We start from the raw sequence: 26255 nt of genomic DNA on the forward strand, positions 1-26255 counted from the left end.
CCTTTTTTAACTTGTCGTCTCCTGCAGTGTTAAGACCACTGGCATTAGAAATATAAGGTTTGCATACTAAAAATTGAGATTTCTGGTATTTACTTTCTGAGAAGTCATTAAATTTTTTGTGTCACAGGCCTTTTTGGCCTTTGGACTCACTTCTCACGACACTGTTTTTAAATGCAGACAATTAAATGGATAGGATCACAAAGGAAACTAATTATACAGTTTTCTATCTCAAAACTGTATATAACTTTCCTGATGTAGTAATATATATGCTAATTTATTAACACGTAAAAGATCATTTGGCATCAAGTTTAATAATTTGTTATTTCAGCATAAATATTATTTGAATATATCTAAAACAATGGTAATGAGACATCAAAATATTTGTGGTTTTTGTTACAGATACTGCCAATACTAAGCTAGTTTGTTGCCTACATTCAAAATGTTAAACTTCAGTAGAGGTTAGTGAAAATAAAGATGTAAAATGTGTCCCATCCAGGTGCAGGGACTTCCTGAATTCTAATTATGTGCACCAAGTTAAAACGAAAAGAAAAAAAAAAAAAAGCAAACAAAAAAAATCCCTCCCCTAAACCTATTGAAGTCGAGTCTCAGGGAGAAGGCCTAAGAGTATGCATTTCAGCAAGCTTCCAGAACAATGCACCTTTTTCTAGATAGGTCACTCTTTCAAGTCTCTGTGTACTTGCAGTTCTTGCCCCAGGATTGGACCATCTTTCCTGAAGCCTAGTGAAGACTGTTCAGCTAGCTCACTTCTTGCCAAGCCTTTCCTGAGAATATTCTTTATCCTCTACACCCTATCCTCAGGTAGATTTGGTATCTCTTTTAACTGGTCTCCATAGCACTTCTGGAATGTACTCATCCCTCTGCTCCCTGCTCCAGCCCATCATGGAAGGAGAAGGGTGGGACAGTGTGTTATGAATGTTGAAACATCAGCAGGAAAAACCCAAAGAGCACGTGAAACCCTGGACAATATATTTCACGTTCCTATTAACATAACTCAACTAGTAGAGAATCCACAGAATGATGGGCATTTTGGAGTGGCTTTTTTTGATCACTTATCTTGTCCGTGAGCTCCATTTCAGGAGTTTGAGGATTTCGTCCTAGGGTTTCCAGGCACATTCCTTGGCCACCTTTATCCTCTGTACAGTGTGAACCTTGGACCCTTTCCCACTTATCTTTTTTTTCTCCCAAACCAACACCTTTATCCCTTCAACTGCATCACTCCCCCTATTCCATCCTCAAGCAAAGTCCACTTTTCACTGTTAATTATTCTCTTATCTGTTTGTTTCTGCAGCTGGTGGAGGCATAGCAGGGGCTTTAGGTTTGGGGGGTAGAGGTGAGAGGAGAAGGAGAGTGGGCCTCACAGTGCTCTGTTCTCCAAGTGGATTATATTTTTTTTAAATCAGATTTTTATTCCACAAAGACCAGCTTCTGTAGACACATCCTCTGTACCTTATTATGCTGAAGAGAATCTATCTCCTCCCTCAGTTTTAGTTACATTACCAAGGTCACCAGCTCCAGGAAGGTAGGCAGTGGGGGAGAATGGTTAGGGGAGAAAACCCCATCAACTCACATAGAGTTATTTCTTCAAGTGCTTATCTTTCCTATTAGACTGATATCTTCCACAGCAGAGTCTGCTGTTTAAAAGTAGGTGATTTTTTTCTCTTGGTCAAATTAAACACTTTAAGTTGAAATTCTCTGATTCAATTATAGTAACATTTCTGTTACAGGACTGTATTATATAAAACTATCATATGTGTAGTCAGTGTTCAATAGAGAAGCATTTTATTGTTATTTGTCTTTTTTTTTGTAAGATTTTTTTGATGTGGACCATTTTTTTAAAGTCTTTATTGAATTTGTTACAATATTGCTTCTGTTTTATGTTTTGGTTTTTTGGCCATGTGGCACGTGGGATCTTAGCTCCCCGACCAGGGATTGAACCTGCACCCCCTGCATTGGAAGGTGAAGTCTTAACCACTGGACCGCCAGAGAAGCCCCATTATTTGTCTTTTATTGCCAGTATTCAACAGAGTGCTGGCACATAATAGATGCTTAGTAACTCTTAAGGACTTGAAGGGCAAGGAGATAAAAAAAACCCCTGAGAATCAGGAAATTTAGGTTCAAGTCCTACCTCTGCTACTAATTTGCTTTGGGACCTTGGCCAAGACTCCTGTCCTTTCTAGAGTCAGTGACCTCATCCATCAACTGAAAAGATCAGTTTATGTAACTTCAAAAGTTGGAGTTCCAGTGTTTTAGAACCTACAGGGGATCTTAATAATAATAATAAAAGCAATTTCCATAAGGAAATCTGTATTTTAGTTTTTGAGTGTGATTTTGGTCATCTCTCAGGTTGAGAAATACTGTCCCCAGGTCCTCTTACCTCCTGTCTCAAAGATTATATTTTAGAACTGTATAAGGAATTATGCAAATGGTCTTAGGAAAATAAAATATGGAATCTTTCCCATACACTGAATTTTTATATCATGAGAGCATCTTTTAATCCTATGGGCTCTACCCCCTCATTTAGTCATTAAGTATCTGTTTGAAGCCCACTCTATGTCAGGAGCTGTGGAAGAACCAGGAATCCCAGAGGAAACAGCAAGTGGTCTTTTCCTTGGAGGATCTCAGAAGCTGGGGAAGGGGGAGAGACAAGAAAACCAGTGATCTCAGTACAACTGTACTTGTCAGGATGCAGGGGAAGACAAGATGCAATGGTCCCAGGGGAGGTCGGAACTCAGTCTTGGGTATTTAGAGGTGACCTCCTGAAGGAAGTAATACTAGCTGCCTTCTTTCTTCCTTTTCCAAACACAAATGAAGCCTTTCCTGAAGTATCACAGCTTCTTAACAGCAAACACACTAAGCTGAACCACAACCTGCAGATTGATTAAACACCCAAAACTCCCCTCTGTGAAATGGCAAAACATAATTAAGACTTCGATCCTATTAAAATAAGGAGAAAGAAAGACCACTTCTCCTTCTTTATTTTTCCTAAATGGCAGCTGAATGGAATTCTTAAGCATCCACCAAGTGCTCATTATAGACTCAAGCCAAGCCACGTTTTGGCTTCCAGAGGAGCAGGAGGGAGCTGCTCTGGAGTTGCCAGTTCCATTACTGGGCAGCTTGTGGGTGGGGTGGGGGTCTTTTTCCTAAATGCGTCATTAAAATTTCCGTAGCGTGGACAGAAAAATTTTTAACTCGCCAATGAAAAGTACTTAAATGTCGTTAAAAAGTTTCAGCTCTCTTATAATTCTCCTTAATGGTGCAAAAATCAGCTCTGGATTCCAGTTCTGAGATTGCATTTTTCAAAGAACCCTGCAAGAGAAGTCTCAAATTATCTAATTACCATATTTATTGCCAGATTCTGTTTTCGAATCCCTGATGACTTTGTCAGATATATTTATGTGCTGTTCCTTTTCTTCTCTGGCCATGGATACTGATCTGGGCTTGTTGCAACTTGAATTGGAGGGCCTTTTCATTACGGATAATAGAAGGAAGCCTGGGCTGGAATGACCTGCAAGGCACACCCTGCCAGAGCCAGACCAAGAGGGGAAACCATGGCTGGCTTCCTAGTAATCATTACTGGCACTAGACACACCATATTGTAATTGTTATTAATATAAATTAAGCTACATAAATAATCTAGCTCCTTTCCTGCTTAGAGGACCCAGGCCAGGGAGTCCCCCAGAATTCAGCTCCAATCCAGAGAGAAGCGGTTTCTCTTCATTCTTTCCTTAATTGAAGCTTAGCTACATAAAAAGTTTGTTATCATGAAGAAAGGAAAAAATAAATGGTAATCACACTTAGGTGTCCTGCGGTTCTATCCAAGGGAAAGAATGTTCGTGACTCTGAAGATGTTAAAAGAACTGTAGCTTGATTTATGAATGCCAAATTTCAGTTTTATACTGTTCAGTGGGCAGAGTAGTTCTGTTTTTGTTTCTCAGGAAGTTGGGCACTGTTAAGAAAAGCAAAATCCCACTTCAACTTATTTCTCTGTGTCAACTTGCTTCCCTGAAGAAAATGCTTGATGGGCTAAAATGAACATAACTTGACTTAGCAGTTCCTGGTCTATTTTCTTTTGCTTCTCATTAAGTAAAGATAAAAGAAAGCACATCTACTCACACAGCTAAACAGAATAAAATAGAAAATTAATTCTTGAGAATTCTTTCTCTTTTAATGATCAAATACACTATCTGGAAAGGCTTTGTGTTTACATACTGGTTATGGATAGATAGTTTTAGTATTGCTTTTGAATTAAGATATTCTTAGCAACTTTTTCTCTAAAATAACACAATATTTTCATATATCCCTTCCCCCCCCCCATCCCCCCTTTTAGGTTAAAGACTGTCTTCCTATAATGGCTGGGTGGTTTTCATATATCCTTTTATTTATTTATTTAAATTTATTTATTTATTTATGGCTGTGTTGGATCTTTGTTGCTGCGCGGGCTTTCTCTAGTTGCGGTGAGCAGGGGCTACTCTTCATTGCGGTGCATGGGCTTCTCATTGTGGTGGCTTCTCTTGTTGTGGAGCACGGGCTCTAGGCACAAAGACTTCAGTAGCTGTGGCTCGTGGGCTCAGTAGTTGTGGCTCGTGGGCTCTAGAGTGCAGGCTCAGTAGTTGTGGCACACGGGCTTAGTTGCTCCACGGCATGTGGGATCTTCTCAGACCAGGGCTTGACCTGTGTCCTGTGTCCCCTGCGTTGGCAGGTGGATTCTGAAACACTGCACCACCAGGGAAGCCCTCATATATCATTTTAAATTAAGATATTCTTATCTACGTTCTCCCTAAATTCTTGCAGTATGCTGATGTATTACTTTTTCTCCCCTCTAGGTCAAAGACTATCTTTTGTTTTTTTTTAATATATTTATTTATTTTTGGCTGTGTTGGGTCTTAGTTGCTACATGTGGGCTTTCTACAGTTGTGGCGAGCGGGGGGCTACTCTCCGTTGCGGTGTGTGGGCTTCTCATCGTGGTGCCTTCTCTCATTGCGGAGCACGGGCTCTAGGTGTGAGGGCTTCAGTAGCTGTGGCCCACGGGCTAAGTAGTTGTGGCTCAAGGGCTTAGTTGCTCCATGGCATGTGGATCTTCCCGGACTGGGAATCGAACCCGTGTCCCCTGCATTGGCAGGCGGATTCTTAACCACTGTGCCACCAGGGAAGTCCCAAGACTATCTTCTTTTATATACCTTTTATTATTTTTTTTCAAAAGACCTAGTTGATTTAGTCCCAAATAGATGCTGTACTTAGCACTTAACTATTCTTAGCAAAGAGGCCCTTTGCTTACAACATGCAAATAGAGATTTGCTTCTTGGAATACCATGATAAAATAACATGCCTAATAGCTAAAAGCACAGAAAAAAGCTTCAGACCTTCTTAAATGTGTCCAATTATAACGTTAAACCAACATATAAATGATAGTAAGTCATCAGCCACAGAAGATCTTCATTAGAAAATGAAGGAAGGAAATGTAGTATTTACTGGGCACATACAAAGGTGAGGAGCTGTGTGCAGTGCTTCCCCAAAGTTCTCTTAATTTATTCTTCATAAGAATCCTGCCAGGTTGGCCTTATTATCCCATTGGCTACTTATTCATTATTGATTCATTATTTATTTGCACACACAAACACGTGCAAAGGCACTCACTTATTTGCTGGGTGCTGGTGTTGGCAAGACACTCAGCTGAGCTCTGCTGTGCAAAGTGAGTCAAGCTGGTCTTTGAGGTGCATACAGTTTAGTGGAGCAGGTGGAGGTGAGGGTAGAAGGGAGCAGAAAGATAAATCCTGAAATGTGAGTGCCACTCCAGAGATATGAATGAGATGTCGGTGGAGCTAAGAGCAAACGCTAGAGTCACTGCGAGATCAGGGAACTTTCTGTCCTTTTTCCCCCTAGATAGAAACTACAGAGAACAAGGGCCTTTGGCTAAGAAATTAATTGAATCCTTACTAGGGCAGCAATTGCACTGATTTTCTTCCAGTAATGAAGGAAGCAGGCCTGGCCTTGGGCTCTGTTCTTTTTCCTTGCAAACTCCAAGAGACCTAATTTGGAAAAGGAGGGGTTTGAATAAAAGGACTAAACTCTGCAGAATAATGTGATTTTACAGATGCTATGGGTAGAGATGAACTTTTCAAAATATGAAACACTTCCAAAATTAGTGTCTTCTACTTATGATTGAGATTTCTTTCCCCAAATTTTTCATTGGGAGGTTGTATATTGGGCATGTTTTGCCTAATTAATGTGTCTGCACTTTCACTAGTGGGAGGTTGTGAAGGGGTGGGATTTGGTGGGTCTGAGAATGCTTGGGCCATGCTGGGAAGATTTCTTCCCCTATTCTGTGAACTGTCAAAGGCAGTCAAGGAAGGTGGTTGTGTTTTCCGACATCAAATGCGTGTTTGTTTTTTCATGCCACTTCTCCAATTCTCCAACACTAACTGGGTGTCCAACGATTCAGTTCAAGTTCTGACACTAACTGCCCAAAGTTAGTGCAGACCCCATAAGACTAGCCCTGCTTCAGACACCAAATGCAAACGGGAAGCTGCCCACACTTCTGCCCAGTTGACTACAGATTTGGAGGTTTCCAAGAGTCCCCCCTCTCAGGTCCTAATAATTCACTAAAATGACTCACAGAACTCAGAAAAGCACTTACTTACATTTATGGTTTATTATAAAGGATAGAAATTAGAAACAGCCAAATGGAAAAGCTGCATAAGGCAAGGTATGTGGGAAGTGGGGAATGTGAACAAATTCCATGCCCTCTCCAGGAACATCAATGTGTTCTCCAACCTGGAAGCTCTCTGAATCTCATCATCCGAGAGCTTTCATACACCAATCTCCAGGCTTCCTTAGCCTCCCTGGAGGTCAGGGTTGGGGTGGGTGGGAGCTGAAAATTCTCACTCTCTAGTCACGTTTGCTTGTTCTGATGACCAGCCCCATCTTGAAGCTACTGTCACCTCATTAGCATAGACGCAGGTGTGTTCAAAAAGGTCTCCTTATGAATCATAAAAGACCCTCCTATCACTCAGGAAATTCCAAGGGTTTTAGGAGCTCCATGCTAGAAACTGAGGACAAACATCAAAGATACATGTTTTATTATACTTCAGTTGTACAAGAGTCAGTAGAGGAGAGGGATTTTAAGCTGGATGTCTGACTCCTGAGTCCTGAGTCTCCCACCTACCTTTGGTGTTAACTACACTATCACGGCTTTAAAGGAGATCTAAAACTCAGATGGTATTGTAAGAAGACCGGTGAAGTGACAATCCCAAGGGCACATAGTGGCTTCTTGTGATTCACAGTCAGAATTACAAGAAGAGCTCCAGGATGGGGAACAGATATGCAAATGGGCAGGGCTGCCATGCATAGTGCTTTAGGTCATTCACTGTACAAGGCCACCCAACCAAGGGCAAATGGAGATCACTAGAGATTGAAATTTAATCTGTGCTCCGCTTCCCCAGCAGTGTACCTGGTATGGAACTGTATGGAAAAAAGAAAAGTCTTTCTCTAATTCCCTCAAAGTTGCCACTTGGGTTAGCTGTGTCTTGCGTACATCTAACAATCATTATGAAGACTGTATAATATTATAGAAAAAAATGTTTTAACTAAGTGAAAATTGCAGTATGTGAAATCGTTGAACAACGTGAATATAACTGCATAATGACAACTCTAAAAAAAAATGCTCAAGAAAAATAAGACCTGAGGTGAGGTATTTGTTCTTTCCCTTTTATTTCCTTCTTTCCCAAATTTTCAGTAATATGGCTATATTATATTTATAATGAAAATAAATATTTAAAAAACAAAATAATGCAATGCTATTTTTATATCCTTAGCTTTCTCAAAGACAAAGTATGTGTATGTAATGTAAATGTGTATTGGGCTGGAGGAGACAGAGGCAGGGTTACTGAATAATCCCGAATTGGAGTAGTGAGAGGTACGTGAGCCAGAAGCGATAAGAACTAAGGGAAGATTGCTTTATGTACAAAAATTAGCTATGCATTCTTTTCTGCCACCACTTTCCAATTTTCACTTATTTCAACAAACGAAGATTTTTGGTGCAATAAGTAACTCTGTTAATGTGAAAATGCCTCCTCTGTGAGGGTTAAGCCTTGTAGACTCCATAATGTACATAAACTTAATTAGATCACCATCTAACTAAGAGTCCCACATTCAGCTTCCCTGTTGTCAGAACTTCTTCAGACTGAAGAGCCTGAAAGGGAGTTTTGCATGCTTTCCTATCATCAGCCTTCTTCTGGTAATCACTGTTCCTGTAGAGGACCTGCTTTAGAGGGGTTTGGAGTTTCATAACTGAGCTTCAGAAGAATTGCTTTAATAATAATGACGAAGGTAATAGGGATGATGATGTAGACACTGGTAATAACTAATACTCACTGACTCTTAGTTATGTGCCAGGCACATACTGAAGTGCCTCACATGCATCATCTCATTTAATCCTCAGTATTGTTGCAGAGCAGGTGCCATTTTTCCCCCATTTAATAGATGAGCAAGTTTGTGAGACATATGTAACTTGCCCAGAGTCACCCAGCTCTGAGTTGCTGCAGCCGGGAATTCCACCCAAGACAGCTTGATTCTAAGACCTGAGTTTTTAACCATGGTGTTACAGTTTTTCTCCACCATAAGGGGAGGCAAACTTTTTATGTAAAAAGCCAGATAGTAAATATTTTAGGCTTTGTGAACCAAAGGGCAAAACTGAGGCTATGACGTAGGTAAAGGAGAGAAAATGAATTTCTACAAATTTTTCATTGATGAAACTCAGTATTTTATTTATGGACATTGAAATATGAATTTAATATACTTTTCATATACCAAGAAATATTATTATGCTTTAATATTTATTTATTTATTATTTTCAACTGTTAAGAGTGCAAAAACCATTCTTAGTTTGGAAACCATACAAAAGAAAGTGGAGTGGGAGAGTGAAATAGTTTGAAGACTGCTGTTTAGCTGGGATGTTCTTGGGTAGGCAGTTGTAGATGGGAGTGAATAGGATGCTTAACCAACAATTAAAGGGAAATTGGTGCCCTGGGATTTTGGCTGAGAAAACCGAAAGGATGCTGAATGTCAAGAAGGAAAACTCTAATCATGTTGCCATTCAGCTGAAGTTTCTCTGGCACAACCTTCAGAAGCACTACCTATCCTTGCTTTGAGTAGTGAGGTTTCCATTTTGAATTTAGCACTGTGAAAAATTCTTAAGGGAGAGTGAACAGAATACTTGAAATTGGAACTTGTCTAGAAAATCTAGCATATGTTTGTTTAGCGGTAGGTTAAGTTTAGATGTTATAATTAGTTTGGAACTCTGCCCACTTCTCTCTCTTTCTGACTGTAACCCACTTGCTCAAGTAGAGGGAAGAAGAAAAAAAAAAAGAGAGAGAACAAAGAAGAGATGAGAGAATAGCTGTACTTATGGCACATGTTTCCATTATTCCGTCTTCAGGAACTCTTAAGATTTCATCATATCCCTTGGGGAATTTATGTACTTACATAGTATTCTGGAATTCATCCAACTCTAGTGGAGGCCAGGTGATGGAGAGAAAGGACACTGAGGATATTCAGGACATGGCCTCATTTCCATCGGGCTGAGTGACCTTCAGCAGGTGACTAACTTCCTGGATCTCTGTGTCATCTTCTATAAAACAAGAGATGAGGGCTTCCCTGGTGGCACAGTGGTTAAGAATCCACCTGCCAATGCAGGGGACACGGGTTCCCGCCCTGGTCTTGGAAGATCCCACATGCCATGGAGCAACTAAGCCCGTGCACCACAACTACTGAGCCTGTGCTCTAGAGCCCACGAGCCACAACTACTGAGCCCGAGTGCCACAACTACTAAAGCCCACGCGCCTAGAGCCCATGCTCTGCAACAAGAGAAGCCACCCAATGAGAAGCCTGCGCACTGCAATGAAGAGTAGCCCTGCTCACTGCAACTAGAGAAAAGCCCGCGTGCAGCAACAAAGACCCAATGCAGCCAAAAATTTTAAATAATTAATTAATTAATTTAAAAAAAACAAGAGATAAGCTCAAAATGTGGTAATCCTTATGAGCCGAGACTTTTGATTATCTCCAAATCAGGACTAGCAATTGCTTCTCTAGGAAAAATATTATGAGCAGTGAGTGCAAATAATGTAAGTGATCACATTTTGTCTTCCAACACTAAGGACACTCTTAAAATAAACTTGCTTTGAAAGAGATAAGCTCTTGGAGTCCCTTGGGGGCCGTGCATTAAATTTTAGGAGAGAATATGGGGCTCTTACAGTTAATGCTCAATACCCAGTACATTAAACTAAATCAGAACACTGTAGTCAAGATCCAAATGGTACCAGCTGAACCTACGGTAAGAGGTAAGATGGCATAATAACAACCTGCAGATACTAAGGAATTTATATACATCACCAGGTAGCAGGCAAACCCTTGTAATTTCAGATTCTAAGAATAAGTTGAAGTTATAAAGAAGGACGTAGTCAAAAGACCTGGGATTGAGTCTTGGCTTTGCCCTTACTAGCTGTGTGAATTTGGGGAAGTTATCTAGTATACTGAGCCTCAGTTTCCCATTTTCAAAATGGAGATAATATTTATTGGTCAGTGTTATGGCTCAGACTTATCAATTCATTCATCTGTTCAATGAGCATTGCTTAAGTTCCTTCTATGTGTAGATACTAAAGATAAAAACATATGTAGTACATGGTCGTGTTCCTCAAAAAGCTCATAGATGAGAACAAGGTGGTAAGACAGTAAGTATACATGAAGCAGCCTGCCAATGGTCCAAGCTGGGTTCTGTGAGAACAAAGAATAGGGATACCCTACCCTGCCTAAATAGAGTGAGGGACCTGGAAGAAATGTAAGGTCAGAACTGAATATTGATGGATGAGTGGGGATTAGCCAAGGCAAAAGGAGAAATTGTGTTCCAGGCAGAAGCAGCAGCATGAACAAAGGACTAGAGGGAAGAAGAAAGTGGAACGTTTTGCAAACTCCTGGAAAGTGTAGTGAGAAGAGTTTTGGCAAACGAGGTGATTTCTGACACATGATTTAAAAGTTGTGTCATTTTTATTTAGTCCAGTTCTCAGCCAGGTGATTACAGCAACCACCAGTGACACTCATGTTGGTTGCATGTATCCTTGACATGATGTGATGAGAATGGCACTTCAGCTCTGTGGTCTTCCTCCCCCAAACCCAAAATACCAGTGTAACTGTGAAAAAAGTTATAAGACAAACCCAAACTGAAGGGCAGTGTCTCTAACCAGTAGTCTTCGAAACGGTCAAGGTCATCAAAAACAAAGCAAGTCTGAGGAAACTGTTGCTGGCCAGAGAAGGCTAAGGAGACCAGTTGACCAAATGTAATATGGTTTTCTGCATGGGATCCTGGAGCAGAAAAAGGACATTAGGTAAAATTTAGTTTAGGTAAAATATAGTTTAATAATCATTACCAATCTTGGTTCCTTAGTTGTGACAAATGTACCATGGTTATAGAAGATGTTAGCAACTGGGGAAACTAGGTGAGGGGTATATGGGAACTTCCAATATTATCTCTGCAACAAAAAGTAAACCTAAAATTATTCTAAAAATAAAAAGTTTGTTTTAAAAAATATACAATATTCTCTTTGACTATCAGTTAAGAAATGTAAAAGCAAAGAACTCTCCAAGGCATATTATTGATACTATCTTTGAGCACATTTCACAACCTTATTGTTATCTGGGAGGAACCTCCAAGTCTCCTTTCAATATAAGCTGTGCTGAGAAAAACGGATATTTGTGAGATCAGCTCTCATTAAGCCTTATTTGAAGGTCAAAGAGAAACGGAGCAAATTAGAAAGAGGTCCTTGGATTTAAGATTCTTGCAAACTCTTTTTATCTGACACAACTTGATGTGATCATGTTGCAATCTTTCTTCTGACATCTTGGAATCTAGGAAAAGGGTAATAGAGTCCAGCGCTTTGCAATTATCCTTATAGACCCCATCCTATAATTGGGGGGAAAGATTCTGTCACACAGTTGAGGAAGACAAATGATCTACAGTGGTCAAGCTTGGGGGTTCCCTGGTGGCCTAGTGGTTAGGATTCTGGGCTTCCACTGCTGTGGCCTGGGTTCAATCCCTGGTCCAGGGAACTGAGATCCTGCAAGCTGCGCTGCGGGGCCAAAACCAAAAAGGACAAAAAACACCCCCCCCACCCCGCAAAAGAACCCAATTTTTACCGTGGGCAAGCTAAAGGCAGTCTGGTGGGATGGAGGACACTTACAGGAGAGAGAACAGGCATGGGTTGTAGGCATGGCTTGGCAGACCACTGCTCTGCCTCCTCATCTACCTTATAAAATTAGGACTTTGGAGTAGGTTTTTTTTTTAAAATTTTTAAAAAATATTTATTTTTGATGTGACACATATATACAATGGAATATTACTCAGCCATAAAAAGGAGCGAAATTGAGTCATTTTTTGAGACGTGGATGGATCTAGTGACTGTCAAACAGAATGAAGTAAGTCAGAAAGAGAAAAACAAATATCGTATATTAATGCATGTATGTGGAACCTAGAAAAATGGTACAGATGAACCGGCAGGGCAGAAGTTGAGACACAGATGTAGAGAACAAACGTATGGACACCAAGGGGGGAAACAATGGTGGGGTGGGGATGGTGGTGTGCTAAATTGGGCGATTGGGATTGACATGTATACACTGATGTGTATAAAATTGATGACTAATAAAAACCTTCAGTGTAAACAAACAAGCAAACAAACAAAACAACTAATACTAAACTTTCTTTGGGTTATTTGTATGGATATATGTTAATATAAATGTTTCAGACATTACATGAAATTTCTAAAAATCTTATATGTTCTGGTATAATGTTATAAGTCATAATTCTAGTTATTACTTTAAAATGTATATCTCAGAAATAACTAAGTTTCCTTGTCAATTGCATTATTATGAACTTTCATCAAATCTTTAACCGTGGTCATTTTAAAGTCTTTTGTCATTTACAGACAGTTCTGGGTGTACTCTTATGCTTTTGCAAAAATGTTCCTATAAAAGGGTTTCATCTTCAAGGAATTCATGGAAAAGACTCTGACAAGTACAGGTTTCTGGTAACTGACTATACTGCTGAACTGAATGAATAAGCATTTTCAGAACTCTAATGGAAAACTCATGAACTCATAAAAGTGGTAACAAAAGATCAAGATGAAAAATAATTAATTACATGGGACTGAGTGAACTGATGATTATACTTTTATAAACTAATGATTATAATTTTTGTGACTTTCTGTTTGAATAAAAAAAAATCCCACAAGGACTCAGAGGCAAAAAATAATACGAATCAATTTTCACTGCAGAGTAAAGGAGCTGTTACAGTGGAGGATTACTGGACTGAATGTCAATATTATGACATAGTGTGAGTGTGTTTCACTCACTCACAGTGAGTGTGGTAATTGCAATCATTGTTGTTTTTGTTGTGGTCATCCATTTACAATGCTTGGTGTCAGTTTATTTATCTCTTGTAAAAATAAAATACAGTGTGTGTGTGTGGATAAAAAAAAAAAAAAAGACTCCCTTAGTGAACACAATTTATAACTAAAGCCAGGCACAGATAAGCATCAATTCTACTAATTCCTGTGTAAATAGATGTATGCATTAAGGTATCTTTTTTTATAGAAATTAAGACATAAAGGGCTTTATTATAAGAGAAATATACAATATTTTTATTCCAAAAAATATTTATTTTTGGCTGCATTGGGTTTTTGTTGCTGCACGCAGCCTTTCTCTAGTTGGCGAGCGGGGCCTATTCTTTGTTGCGGTGCTCAGGCTTCTCATTGCGGTGGCTTCTCTTGTTGCGGAGCACGGGCTCTAGGTGTGTGGGCTTCAGTAGTTGTGGCTCACAGGCTCTAGAGCACTGGCTCAGTAGTTGTGGCACACAAGCTTAGATGCTCCACGGCATGTGGGATCTTCCCAGACCACGGCTCGAACCCGTGTCCCCTGCGTAGGCAGGCGGATTTAACCAGTGTGCCACCAGGGAAGTCCCTGGAGTAGTTTCTTTTCTCTAGCCCTAATATTCTAAGATTCATTTTCTAGACAGTTGAAAACATGTTCAGGAGCATGGCATCTTTTTTCACAAGACTGAATATTTGTAGAGCCAAGAGGAATTTCTAAACCCTGATTTAACACAACTACCTATATTTTGAAAGGCAATATATTTTTCAAACTAATGAGTTTGGGTGGTTCAACTTAATGTGGCATATTTTTCACAGAATTAACCAATCTACCCATCTTTTCTTTTGGTTTTGCTTGTATTAGCTGAGGTAGTTCTAGGGAAAGTTTGTTTCTTTTTTTCCTTTCCAGAGTTTTCCTTTCAATGTATACATTTCTTGGAGTGCTCCTTTTGCCGGAATGCTGAGCACAGACAGGCAGGTCTCCCCTGCTTCTCCCTTCCCCTCAGGATATAGCTACAGGCCTGATGGAAAGATTACTAGACCAGACCTGAATGTCTCAAGAGACCTGGAATTTAGCCCTGACTCTCCCAGTGAGGCCCTAGGCAATGACTTTTTTTCTCTGAGTATCAATTTCCTTATCTATATAGTCAAGAATGAATTATATCCTCTCCAGGGCTCCTCCTGGATACAGATACTTGTCTTATTCCAGAGGATCCTAAGAAGGAAGGGGGAAAGCTTTACTCTTTTATTCATTCTGTCAGTCATTTCCTTAATCATATATTGATTTCATTCTTCACACACTCAAATATGTAGAGGGATCCATTTTTAGTTAGTTCCTAGATACCATCAAGAAGCTCATGTTTAAGTAGAAAAAACAAAGAAGAACATTATAATTCAGTGTAATAAAAGTATACAGAAGGTGCTAAGTTGCCCAGAGGAGGAATAAACGAGCTCCACCAGACGCTCTTCCACTTCAGAGTCTTTGAATTTGCTGTTCCCTTGTTCTGAAATACTCTTCCCCCAGACATACTCATGGCTTGCTCTGTAGCCTAACCCAGTTTTCTGCTCAGAATTCCTCCTTAGGTGAAGATTTCCTCGACTACCCCATCCCTCTCTTATTGTGCTTCATTTTTTTCAACTTGCTTCATTATATCACATATTTAGTTGTTTATTTACCTTCTGTTCATCCATTAGATGTAAACTCCCAGGAGGGCAGGAGCTTCTTTCCGGTTGACCATAATATCTCCAGCACTAGGTCTGTGTCTTGTGAATATTTGTTAAATGCTAAATGAATGAATGAATGCTGAGTGATGCACAAAAGCTTCCTGGAGAAGGTAGGTGGTGGTGATTCAGGTGAACAAGTGAAAGCATGAACAGGCATTACCAAAGCAAATGCACAGTGAGAACAGGAATTCTAGATAGAAGAAACATATGAGCAGAAGCCTGTAGGGATGAGGAAACTGGGATTGCTACCCAAATGGCAAATAGTTTGGTGCTGCTGAAGTTTAGGATGAGATGGTGACGCGAGCGGCTAGCCATGAGGCTGGAGATGTCAGCAGATGGATCACCTATGGCTGTGTATGCCAAGCAAGGAAGGGGGGGAACTGGGTAACGAGGGTGAGGAGCCATTGAAAAAACCCAGTCAGAAGGGGGTAGAATCCCTGTATCTTCTCAAACCATATTATGGCTTTTCCTTCAAATCCTGACCAACTCCAGCCCCCTTCTATTGACATTCCTTTGAACTGGGGTTTTTCAAGCATTTTTAACTATGAACCTCAGTAAGAAATAAATTAAACATGATGTCCCAGTTCAAAGATAAATTGTTAGATGATAGGTGAATAGATATATAGATAGATAGACAGATATTTAGTACAACTACAAGCAATCTATTCTATTCTACTCTAATTAATTTTTAAAGTATTAGCTGCTCTCACTAAACTGATTTCTCTACCCACTGTTTTCAAATGCACCTGTAACTGGATCATGATATAAACATACGTACACATGATATAAACAAATATATATATATAAACATCTTTATTGGAGTATAATTGCTTTACAATGGTGTGTTTCTGCTTTATAACAAAGTGAATCAGCTATACATATACATATATCCCCATATCCCCTCCCTCTTGTGTCTCCCTCCCACCCTCCCTATCCCACCCCTCTAGGTGGTCAGAAAGCACCGAGCTGATCTCCCTGTGCTATGCGGCTGCTTCCCACTAGCTATCTATTCTACATTTGGTAGTGTATATACATCCATGTCACTCTCTCACTTCGTCCCAGCTTACCCTTCCCCCTCCCCGTGTCTTCAAGTCCATTCTCTACATCTGCATCTTTATTGCTGTCCTGCCCCTAGGTTCTTCAGAACCACTTTATTTTTTTAGATTCCATATATATGTGTTAGCATACGGTATTTGTTTTTCTCTTTCTGACTTACTTAACTCTGCATGACAGACTCTAGGTCCATCCACCTCACTACAAGTAACTCAATTTCATTTCTTTTTATGGCTGAGTAATATTCCATTGTATATATGTGCCACATCTTCTTTATTCATTCATCTGTCAATTGACATTTAGGTTGCTTCCATGTCCTGGTTATGGTAAGTAGAGCTGCAATGAACATTGTGTTACACGACTCTTTTTTTTTTGTTTGTTTGTTTTTGCGGTACACGGGCCTCTCACTGTTGTGGCCTCTCCTGTTGCGGAGCACAGGCTCAACGGCCATGGCTCACGGGCCCAGCCGCCCCGCGGCATGCGGGATCCTCCCGGACCAGGACACGAACCCGTGTCCCCTGCATCGGCAGGCGGACTCTCAACCACTGCGCCACCAGGGAAGCCCCTACACGACTCTTTTTGAATTATGGTTTTCTCAGGGTATATGCCCAGTAGTGGGATTGCTGGGTCACATGGTACTTCTATTTGTAGTTTTTTAAGAAACCTCCATACTGTTCTCCATAGTGGCTGTATCAATTCACATTCCCACCAGCAGTGCAAGAGTGTTCCCTTTTCTCTACACCCTCTCCACCATTTATTGTTTGTAGATTTTTTGATGATGGCCATTCTGACCTGTGTGATGTGATACCTCATTGCAGTTTTGATTTGCATTTCTCTAATGATTAGTGATGTTGAGCATCTTTTCATATGTTTGTTGGCAATCTGTATATCTTCTTTGGAGAAATGTCTGTTTAGGTCTTCTGCCTATTTTTGGATTGGATTGTTTGTTTTTTTTGATACTGAGCTGCATGAGCTGCTTGTAAATTTTGGAGATTAATCCTCTGTCAGTTGCTTCATTTGCAAATATTTTCTCCCATTCTGAAGGTTGTATTTTCATCCTCTTTATCATTTCTTTGCTGTGCAAAAGCTTTTAAGTTTCATTAGGTCCCAATTGTTTATTCTTGTTTTTATTTCCATTACGGTAGGAGGTGGGTCAAAAAGAATCTTGCTGTAATTTATGTTATAGAGTGTTCTGCCTATGTTTTCCTCTAAGAGTTTTATAATGTCTGGCCTTACATTTAGGTCTTTACTCCATTTTGAGTTTATTTTTGTGTATGGTGTTAGGGAGTGTTCTAATTTCATTCTTTTACATGTAGCTGTCCAGTTTTCCCAGCACCACTTAATTGAAAATGCTGTCTTTTCTCCATTGTATATTCTTGCCTCCTTCATCAAAGATAAGGTGACCGTATGTGCATGGGTTATCTCTGGGCTTTCTATCCTGTTCCATTGATTTACATTTCTGTTTTTATGCCAGTACCATACTGTCTTGATTACTGTAGCTTTGCAACACAGTCTGAAGTCCAGGAGCCTGATTCCTCCAGCTCCGTTTTTCTTTCTCAAGATTGCTTTGGCTGTTCAGGATCTTTTGTGTTTCCATACAAATTTTGAAATTTTTTGTTCTAGTTCTGTGAAAAATGCCAGTGGTAATTTGATAGGGATTGCATTGAATCTATAGATTGCTTTGTGTAGTATAGTCATTTTCACAATGTTGATTCTTCCAATCCAAGAACATGGTATATCTCTCCATCTGTTTGTATCATCTTTAATTTCTTTCATCAGTGTCTTACAGTTTTCTGCATACAGGTCTTTCGTCTCCTTTGGTAGGTTTATTCCTCGGTATTTTATTTTTTTTGTTGCAGTGGTAAATGGGAGTGTTTCCTTAATTTCTCTTTCAGATGTTTCATCATTAGTGTATAGGAATGCAAGAGATTTCTGGGCAATAATTTTGTATCCTGCTACTTTACCAAATTCATTGATTAGCTCTAGTAGTTTTCTGGTAGCATCTTTAGGATTCTCTATCTGTAATATGATGTCATCTGCAAACAGTGACAGCTTTACTTCTTCTTTTCCAATTTGTATTCCTTTTATTTCTTTTTCTTCTCTGATTGCTGTGGCTAAAACTTCCAAAATTATGTTGAATAATAGTGGTGAGCGTGGACAACTTTGTCTTGTTCCTGATCTTAGTGGAAATGGTTTCAGTTTTTCACCATTGCGAATGATGTTGGCTGTGGGTTTGTCATATATGGCCTGTATTATGTTGAGGTAAGTTCCCTCTATGCCTACTTTCTGGAGGGTTTTTATTGTAAATGGGCGTTGAATATTTTCAGAAGGTTTTCTGCATCTATTGAGATGATCATATGGTTTTTCTCCTTCAATTTGTTAATATGGTGTATCATGTTGATTGATTTGCATATATTGAAGAACCCTTGCATTCCTGGTATAAACCCCAATTGATCATGGTGTATGATCATGGTGTATGATCCTTTTAATGTGCTTTTATATTCTGTTTGCTAGTATTTTGTGGAGGATTTTTGCATCTGTGTTCATCAGTGATATTGGCCTGTAGTTTTCTTTTTTTGTGACATCTTTTTCTGGTTTTGGTATCAGTGTAATGGTGGCCTCGTAGAATGAGTTTGGGAGTATTCCTCCCTCTGCTATATATTGGAAGAGTTTGAGAAGGATAGGTGTTAGCTCTTCTCTAAATGCTTGATAGAAGGATAGGTGTTAGCTCTTCTCTAAATGTTTGATAGAAGGATAGGTGTTAGCTCTTCTCTAAATGTTTGATAGAGGGATAGGTGTTAGCTCTTCTCTAAATGTTTGATAGAATTTGCCATCTGGTCCTGGGCTTTTGTTTGTTGGAAGAGTTTTAATCACAGTCTCAATTTCCATGCATTTGATTGCTCTGTTTATACTTTCTATTTCTTCCTCGTTCAGTTTCAGAAGGTTGTGCTCTTCTAAGAATTTGTCCATTTCTTCCAGGTTCTCCATTTTAGTGGCATAGAGTTGCTTGTAGTAATCTCTCATGATGCTTTGTATATCTGCAGTGTCAGTTGTTACTTCTCCTTTTTCATTTCTAATTCTATTGATTTGAGTCTTTCCCCTTTTTTCTTTGATGAGTCTGGCTAATGGTTTATCAATTTTATCTTCTGAAAGCACAAGATTTTATTTTTACTGATCTTTGCTATTGTTTCCTTCATTTCTTTTTCATTTATTTTTGATCTGATCTTTATGATTTCTTTCCTTCTGCTAACTTTGGGGGTTTTTTTTGTCCTTCTTTCTCTAATTGCTTTAGGTGTAAAGGTTGGTTGTCTATTTGAGATGTTTCTTGTTTCTTGAGGTAGGGTTGTATTGCTATAAACTTCCTTCTTAGAACTGCTTTTGCTGCATCCCATAGGTTTTAGGTCATCGTGTTTTCATTGTCATTTGTTTCTAGGTATTTTTTGATTTTCTCTTTGATTTCTTCAGTGATCTCATGGTTATTTAGTGGTGTATTGTTTAGCCTCCATGTGTTTGTATTTTTTACAGAGTTTTTCCTGTATTTGATGTCTAGTCTCATAGCACTGTGGTCCGAAAAGGTACTTGATACGCTTTCAATTTTCTTAAATTTACCCAAGCTTGATTTATGACCTAAGATATGATCTATCCTGGAGAATGTTCCATGAGCACTTGAGAAGAAAGTGTATTCTGTTGTTTTTGGATGGAATGTCCTATAAATATCAATTAAGCCCATCTTGTTTAATGTATCATTTAAAGCTTGTGTTTCCTTATTTATTTCCATTTTAGATGATCTGTCCATTGGTGAAAGTGGGGTGTTAAAGTCCCCTACTATGCTTGTGTTACTGTTGATTTTCCCTTTTATGGCTGTTAGCATTTGCCTATGTATTGATGTGCTCCTATGTTGGGTGCATAAATATATACAATTGTTATATCTCTTCTTGGATTGATCCCTTGATCATTATGTGGTGTCCTTCTTTGTCTCTTGTAATAGTCTTTATTTTAAAGTCTATTTTTTCTGATATGGGAATTGCTACTCCAGCTTCCTTTTGATTTCCATTTGCATGGAGTATCTTTTTCCATCCCCTCACTTTCAGTCTGTATGTGTCCCTAGGTCAGAAGTGGGTCTCTTGTAGACAGCATATATATGGGTCTTGTTTTTGTATCAATTCAGCCAGTCTGTGTCTTTTGATTTGAGCATTTAATCCGTTTACATTTAAGGTATTTATCAATATGTATGTTCCTATTCCCATTTTCTTAATTGTTTTGAGTTTGTTATTGTAGGTCTTTTCCTTCTCTTGTGTTTCCTGCCTAGAGAAGTTCCTTTAGCATTTGTTGTAAAGCTGGTTTGGTGGTGCTGAATTCTCTTAGCTTTTGCTTGTCTGTAAAGTTTTTGATTTCCCCATCAAATGTGAATGAGATCCTTGCTGGGTAGGGTAATCTTGGTTGTAGGTTTTTCCGTTTCATCACTTTAAATATGTCCTGCCACTCCCTTCTGGCTTGCAGAGTTTCTGCTGAAAGATCAGGTGTTAACCTTAAGGGGGTTCTCTTGTATGTTATTTGTTGTTTTTCCCTTGCTGCTTTTAATAATTTTTCTTTGTATTTAATTCTTGCCAATTTGATTAATATGTGTCTTGGTGTGTTTCTCCTTGCATTTATCCTGTATGGGACTCTCTGCACTTCCTGGAATTGATTGACTATTTCCTTTCCCATATTAGGGAAGTTTTCAACTATAATCTCTTCATATATTTTCTCAGTCCCTTTCTTTTTCTCTTCTTCTTCTGGAACCCCTGTAATTCGAATGTTGGTGCGTTTAATATTGTCCCAGAGGTCTCTGAGACTGTCCTCAATTCTTTTCATTCTTTTTCCTTTATTCTGCTCTGCTGTACTTATTTCCACTATTTTATCTTCCAGGTCACTTATCCGTTCTTCTGCCTCAGTTATTCTGCTATCTATTCCTTCTAGACAATTTTTAATTTCATTTATTGTGTTGTTCTTCATTGTTTCTTTGCTCTTTGTTTCTTCTAGGTCCTTGTTAAACGTTCCTTGTATTTTGTCTAATCGATTTCCAAGATTTTGGATCATCTTTACTATCATTACCGTGAATTCCTTTTCAGGTAGACTGCCTATTTCCTCTTCATTTGTTTGGTCTGGTGGGTTTTTACCTTGCTCCTTCATCTGCTGTGTGTTTCTCTGTCTTCTCATTTTGCTTCACTTACTGTGTTTGGGGTCTCCTTTTCGCAGGGTGCAAGTTCGTAGTTCCCGTTATTTTTGGTGTCTGCCTCCAGTGGCTAAGGTTGGTTCAGTGGGATGTGTATGCTTCCTGGTGGATGGAACCGGTGCCTGTGTTCTGGTGGATGAGGCTGGATCTTGTCTTTCTGGTGGGCAGGACTGTGTCCGGTGGTGTGTTTTGGGGTGTCTGTGGCCTTATTATGATTTTAGGCAGCCTCTGTGCTAATGGGTGGGGTGTGTTCCTGTCTTGCTAGTTGTTTTCCATAGGGTGTCCAGCACTGTAGCTTGCTGGTCATTGAGTGGAACTGGGTCTTGGTGTTGAGATGGAGATCTCTGGGAGAGCTTTCGCCATTTGATATTACATGGAGCTGGGAGGTCTCTGGTGGACCAGTGTCCTGAACTCGGCTCTCCCACCTCAGAGGCACAGGCCTGAAACCCAGCCGGAGCACCAGGTCCCTGTCAACTACACAGCTCAGAAGAAAAGGGAGAAAAAAAGAAAGAAAGAAAAATAAAATAACATTATTAAAATTAAAAAATTATTAAAAATAAAAAATTTAAAAAGTAATTTAAAAAAAGAAAGAAAGAAAGGAGCAACCAAACCAAACAACAAATCCACCGATGACAACAAGTGCTAAAAACTATACTAACAAAAAAAAAAGAACCCCCCAAAAATGGAAACACAGAACCCTAGGACAAATGGTAAAAGCAAAGCTGTACAGAGAAAATCACACAAAGAAGCATACACATACACACGCACAAAATGAGAAAGAAAAGAAAGAAATATATATCTATGCATAAGATGAAAAAAAAACGAAAACAGCCACCAAATTAATAAAGAAATCTACCAATGATAATAAACTCTAAATACTAAACTAAGATAAACATAAAACCAGAAACAAATTAGGTGCAGAAAGCAAACCCCAAGTCTACAGTTGCTCCCAAAGTCCACCACCTCAATTTTAGGATGATTTGTTGTCTGTTCAGGTATTCCAGAGATGCAGGGTACATCAAGTTGATTGTGGAGATTTAATCTGCTGCTCCTGAGGCTGCTGGGAGAGATTTCCCTTTCTCTTCTTTGTTTGCTCACCTCCTGGGTTTCAGCTTTTGATTTGGCCTTGCCTCTGCGTGTAGCTCACCTGAGGGCATCTGTTCCCTGCCCAGATAGGATGGGGTTAAAGGAGCAGCTGATTTGGTGGCTCTGGCTCACTCAGGCTGGGGGGAGGGAGGGGTACGGAATGCAGGGTGAGCCTGTGGTGGTAGAGGCCGGTTCTCCCAGGGAAGTTGTCCCTGGATCACAGGACCCTGGCAATGGCGGGCTGTATGGGCTCCTGGGAGGGCATGTGTGGATAGTGACCTGTGCTTGCACACAGACTTCTTGGTGGCTGCAGCAGCAGCCTTAGCATTTCATGCCCGTCTCTGGGGTCTGGGCTGATAGCCGCGGTTCGCGCCCATCTCTGGAGCTTATTAAGGTGGTGCTCTGAATCCCCACTCCTCACGCACCCCAAAACAATGGTCTCTTGCCTCTTAGGCAGGTCCAGACTTTTTCCCGGTCTCCCTCCTGGCTAGCTGTGGCGCACTAGCCCCCTTCAGGCTGTGTTCACGCCACCAACCCCAGTCCTCTCCCTGCGATCCGACCTCCAAGCCCAAGCCTCAGCTCCCAGCCCCGCCCGCCCCGGCGGCTGAGCAGACAAGCCTCTCGGGCTGGTGAGTGCCGGTCGGCACCGATCCTCTGTGCGGGAATCTCTCCGCTTTGCCCTCTGCACTCCTATTGCTATGCTCTCCTCCGTGGCTGTGAAGCTTTCCCCCTCCCCCTGCCCCGCCCCCTGCAATCTCCGCCAGTGAAGGGCTTTCTAGTGTGTGGAAACATTTCCTCCTTCACGGCTCCCTCCCAGAGGTGCAGGTCCCATCCCTATTCTTTTGTCTATGTTTTTTCTTTTTTCTTTTGCCCTACCCAGGTACGTGGTGTGTTTCTTGCCTTTTGGGAGGTGTGAGGTCTTCTGCCAGCGTTCAGTAGGTGTTCTGTAGCAGTTGTTCCACATGTAGATGTGTTTCTGATGTATTTGTGGGGAGGAAGGTGATCTCCACGGCTTACTCCTCCGCCATCTTGAAGGTCCTCCCATATATATATATATATATATATATATATTTTTTTTTTTTTTAAACTGAGGATTACATTCAAGAAAATCTGAGCCATACTGCTTTACGATCCAAGGCCCAGGCCCAGACATTTCTGCATCAGAGAGCACACCCCAGGCAAATGGCCTTTGACCCTACGATCACTCAGATTCCATGCTGGGAGAATTCTGTGATGAAAAGCTGGGAGGCCAGTTAATTGCCCTTGCCTTCAGCAGCCAAAGCTCAAGGAGTGGGCTGCCTTGTGATAGCGTGCTCCTGAGCATGCCAATAGCAGTTGCCTTTCAAAGCATAGATGTATTAAATGTGTTCTTAAAATGACCTGATTCCTGGCAGGAAGCCCCAGGGAATGTGCAAGAATTTCTTGTGAAGATCATCATTGTTGATATCGGTCGTCCTGGAGAAAAGGCATTTAGTAGACTTGCATTTGTCTGGCGTGGTTGGAGTCTGCCTGGTTTATGGGTTGTTGCAGGAAGATGGATTTTTGAAATAAATCTTTGCCTACAGCAACCAGAGGACTTCCAGGTCACCTTTAGTAAGGGAGTAGGCAGCGTACTGATGGGAAAGAGCATAGCATTGTGAATTTGAAGACCTGGGATTGAGTCTAAGACTGTCTTCCTTGGTGGCCATGGGCAAGTCATCTAACTTTTTCAGACTCAATTTCCTTACACATAAAACAGGAGTAACGATACCTTTCCTTGACTTCACAGAGGCATCTCAGGGATAAAAACAATAACATATGTCAAAGTGCTTTGCAATATCCCAAACTTTTATACAAATGGTAACGGTTTGTATTGAACATGAATGATGATAATTAAGAAATGCCTTCCAAACAATAATAAAAGTACCATTTTACAAATGAGGAAACAGAGATTAAAAACTTGACAAATGAAACAGCAGTAAGTGATGATGCCAAAATTCAAACCCAGGCCATTCCGGTTTTAAAGTCCTTGCTGGGAACCACTGTGTTGGAAAATATGCATTTCAGAGAACATATGGACTCCAAGGCTGCATGCTTCTTGATGGAGAGGTATTGCTGCCTGTCTCTTACTTCTGGCAGTGGCTGGTAGAGAGAACACACTGTGTTAGTTGAAAATAAATATCCTTACTTGTCCTCCTCTTCCTCTTTCTTTTTGGGATTCTTAAATTATTGTTGTAATTTTTTGGATGCAAAAATTGCTCTGTTAGCCCACATAGCTCACTGTCTTATTTGGAGTAGCAAATAAACAAGCAAAGGCTGGGCTAACTTCAGGAATAAAATTTGTTCAGGTTGAAAAATATATAATTAACCAAATGCCTGTTTTGTTCATTTTCAGATATGCGCACCAACAGGGAGCACAAGCCATGAGGAAGTCACACAGCAAAGGCTCACACTACAATTGAGTTTTAGCACTGCTAAAATGAACTTGAAGACTGAAATTGTTGTCCAGCTTAGTTGAGCTCAGTTTGGGACAAGCTCATTTGGAATTTCCCGCCTTTTCTGTAGAAGATCCAGCAAGGTAGAGATTATAGCTTCATAAGTCAGACTTTTACCTGTATTTATTATGCACATACTATAGGGAAAGTCACTAGAGCCGTCCCTCGGTATATATAAGGGGTATTGGTTCCAGGACCCCCCACGCCCCCTCAGGCACCGAAATCTGAGGATACCACAAGTCCCTTGTATAAAATGATGTAGTATTTGCATATACCTAATCATATCCTCCCATGTACTTGAAATCATCTCTATATTACTTCTAATACCTAATACAATGTAAATGCTATATAAATAGTTGCTAGTATGCAGCAAATTCAAGTTTTGCTTTTGGAACTTTCTGGATTTTTTTTTTTCTAATATTTTCTATCTGCAGTTGGTTGAACCTGCCCATGGGGAACCCATGAATACGGAAGGTCCACTTTATAGGAGTCTTCTAGGGCTGCCATAATGAAGTACCACAGACAAAGTGGCTTAAACAACAGAAATTTATTTTCTCTTGATTCTAAATCAAAGTTCATGTGTCTGCAGGGTTGATTTTTTTCTGAATGCTTTTCTCCTTGGCTTGCACGTAACTCTTTTCTATTTTTTCACATAGTCTTCCCTTTGTGTGTCTGTGTCCTAATCTCCTCTCCTTATAAGGACACCAGACAGATTGGATTAGGGCCTACCCTAGTGACCTCATTTAACCTTGATTATCTGTTTAAAGACCCTAACTCCAAATATAATCACATTCTGAGTTACTGGGGTCTAGGACTTCAACATATGAATTTGGAGGCAGGTTGAGGGGACAGGGACACATAGTTCAGCCCATTATAATCACAAAGTGGGACAAAATAAAAATAGCAGTTAGATCTCCAAATGACACTTCCAAGCTTTAGTAAAAATCTTGGGACCTAGAAATGAAAGGGAGACAAACAAAATTCTTTAAAATTGTGTATTTTTCATTTTCAGCTAAGGAATTTATTTTAATTCCTTTCATGCTTCTGTTGTTAAACAAAGTCCCTTTCACATTTGGGAATTGCAGGTTATTTCCCAAGGAAAGGGGTTATTTGGTGACATTAGTGACGTGTAGATTCTCGCTTCATTCTGTGAGAACCACTCAATGCACAGATACATGCACTTCTCACATGAGCCATGGAGGAGGAAGAGAAATATTTCACCATCAGAGGGAAAGCTACCAGCAGTCAGATTGATTTTGTGTTCTTCTAGAG

General features: G+C 40.1%; 1 protein-coding gene across 7 annotated transcripts in view; it reads left to right on the forward strand.

Annotated features, from left to right (window-relative positions):
• Positions 1–26255, forward strand: part of LRATD2 (LRAT domain containing 2) — a 459703-nt gene that overhangs the window by 68081 nt on the left and 365367 nt on the right. For all 7 annotated transcript variants that reach the window (XM_079901169.1, XM_079901167.1, XM_079901164.1 and 4 more), the window contains one exon: positions 24884–25066. In XM_079901169.1, the coding sequence (XP_079757295.1) occupies positions 24884–25006 (123 nt within the window). In that variant the 3' untranslated portion in view covers positions 25007–25066. The remainder of the gene's footprint in view (positions 1–24883; positions 25067–26255) is intronic.

Source organism: Stenella coeruleoalba (assembly GCF_951394435.1).
Source record: "Stenella coeruleoalba genome assembly, chromosome: 17".
Taxonomy (NCBI): Eukaryota; Metazoa; Chordata; class Mammalia; order Artiodactyla; family Delphinidae; genus Stenella; species Stenella coeruleoalba.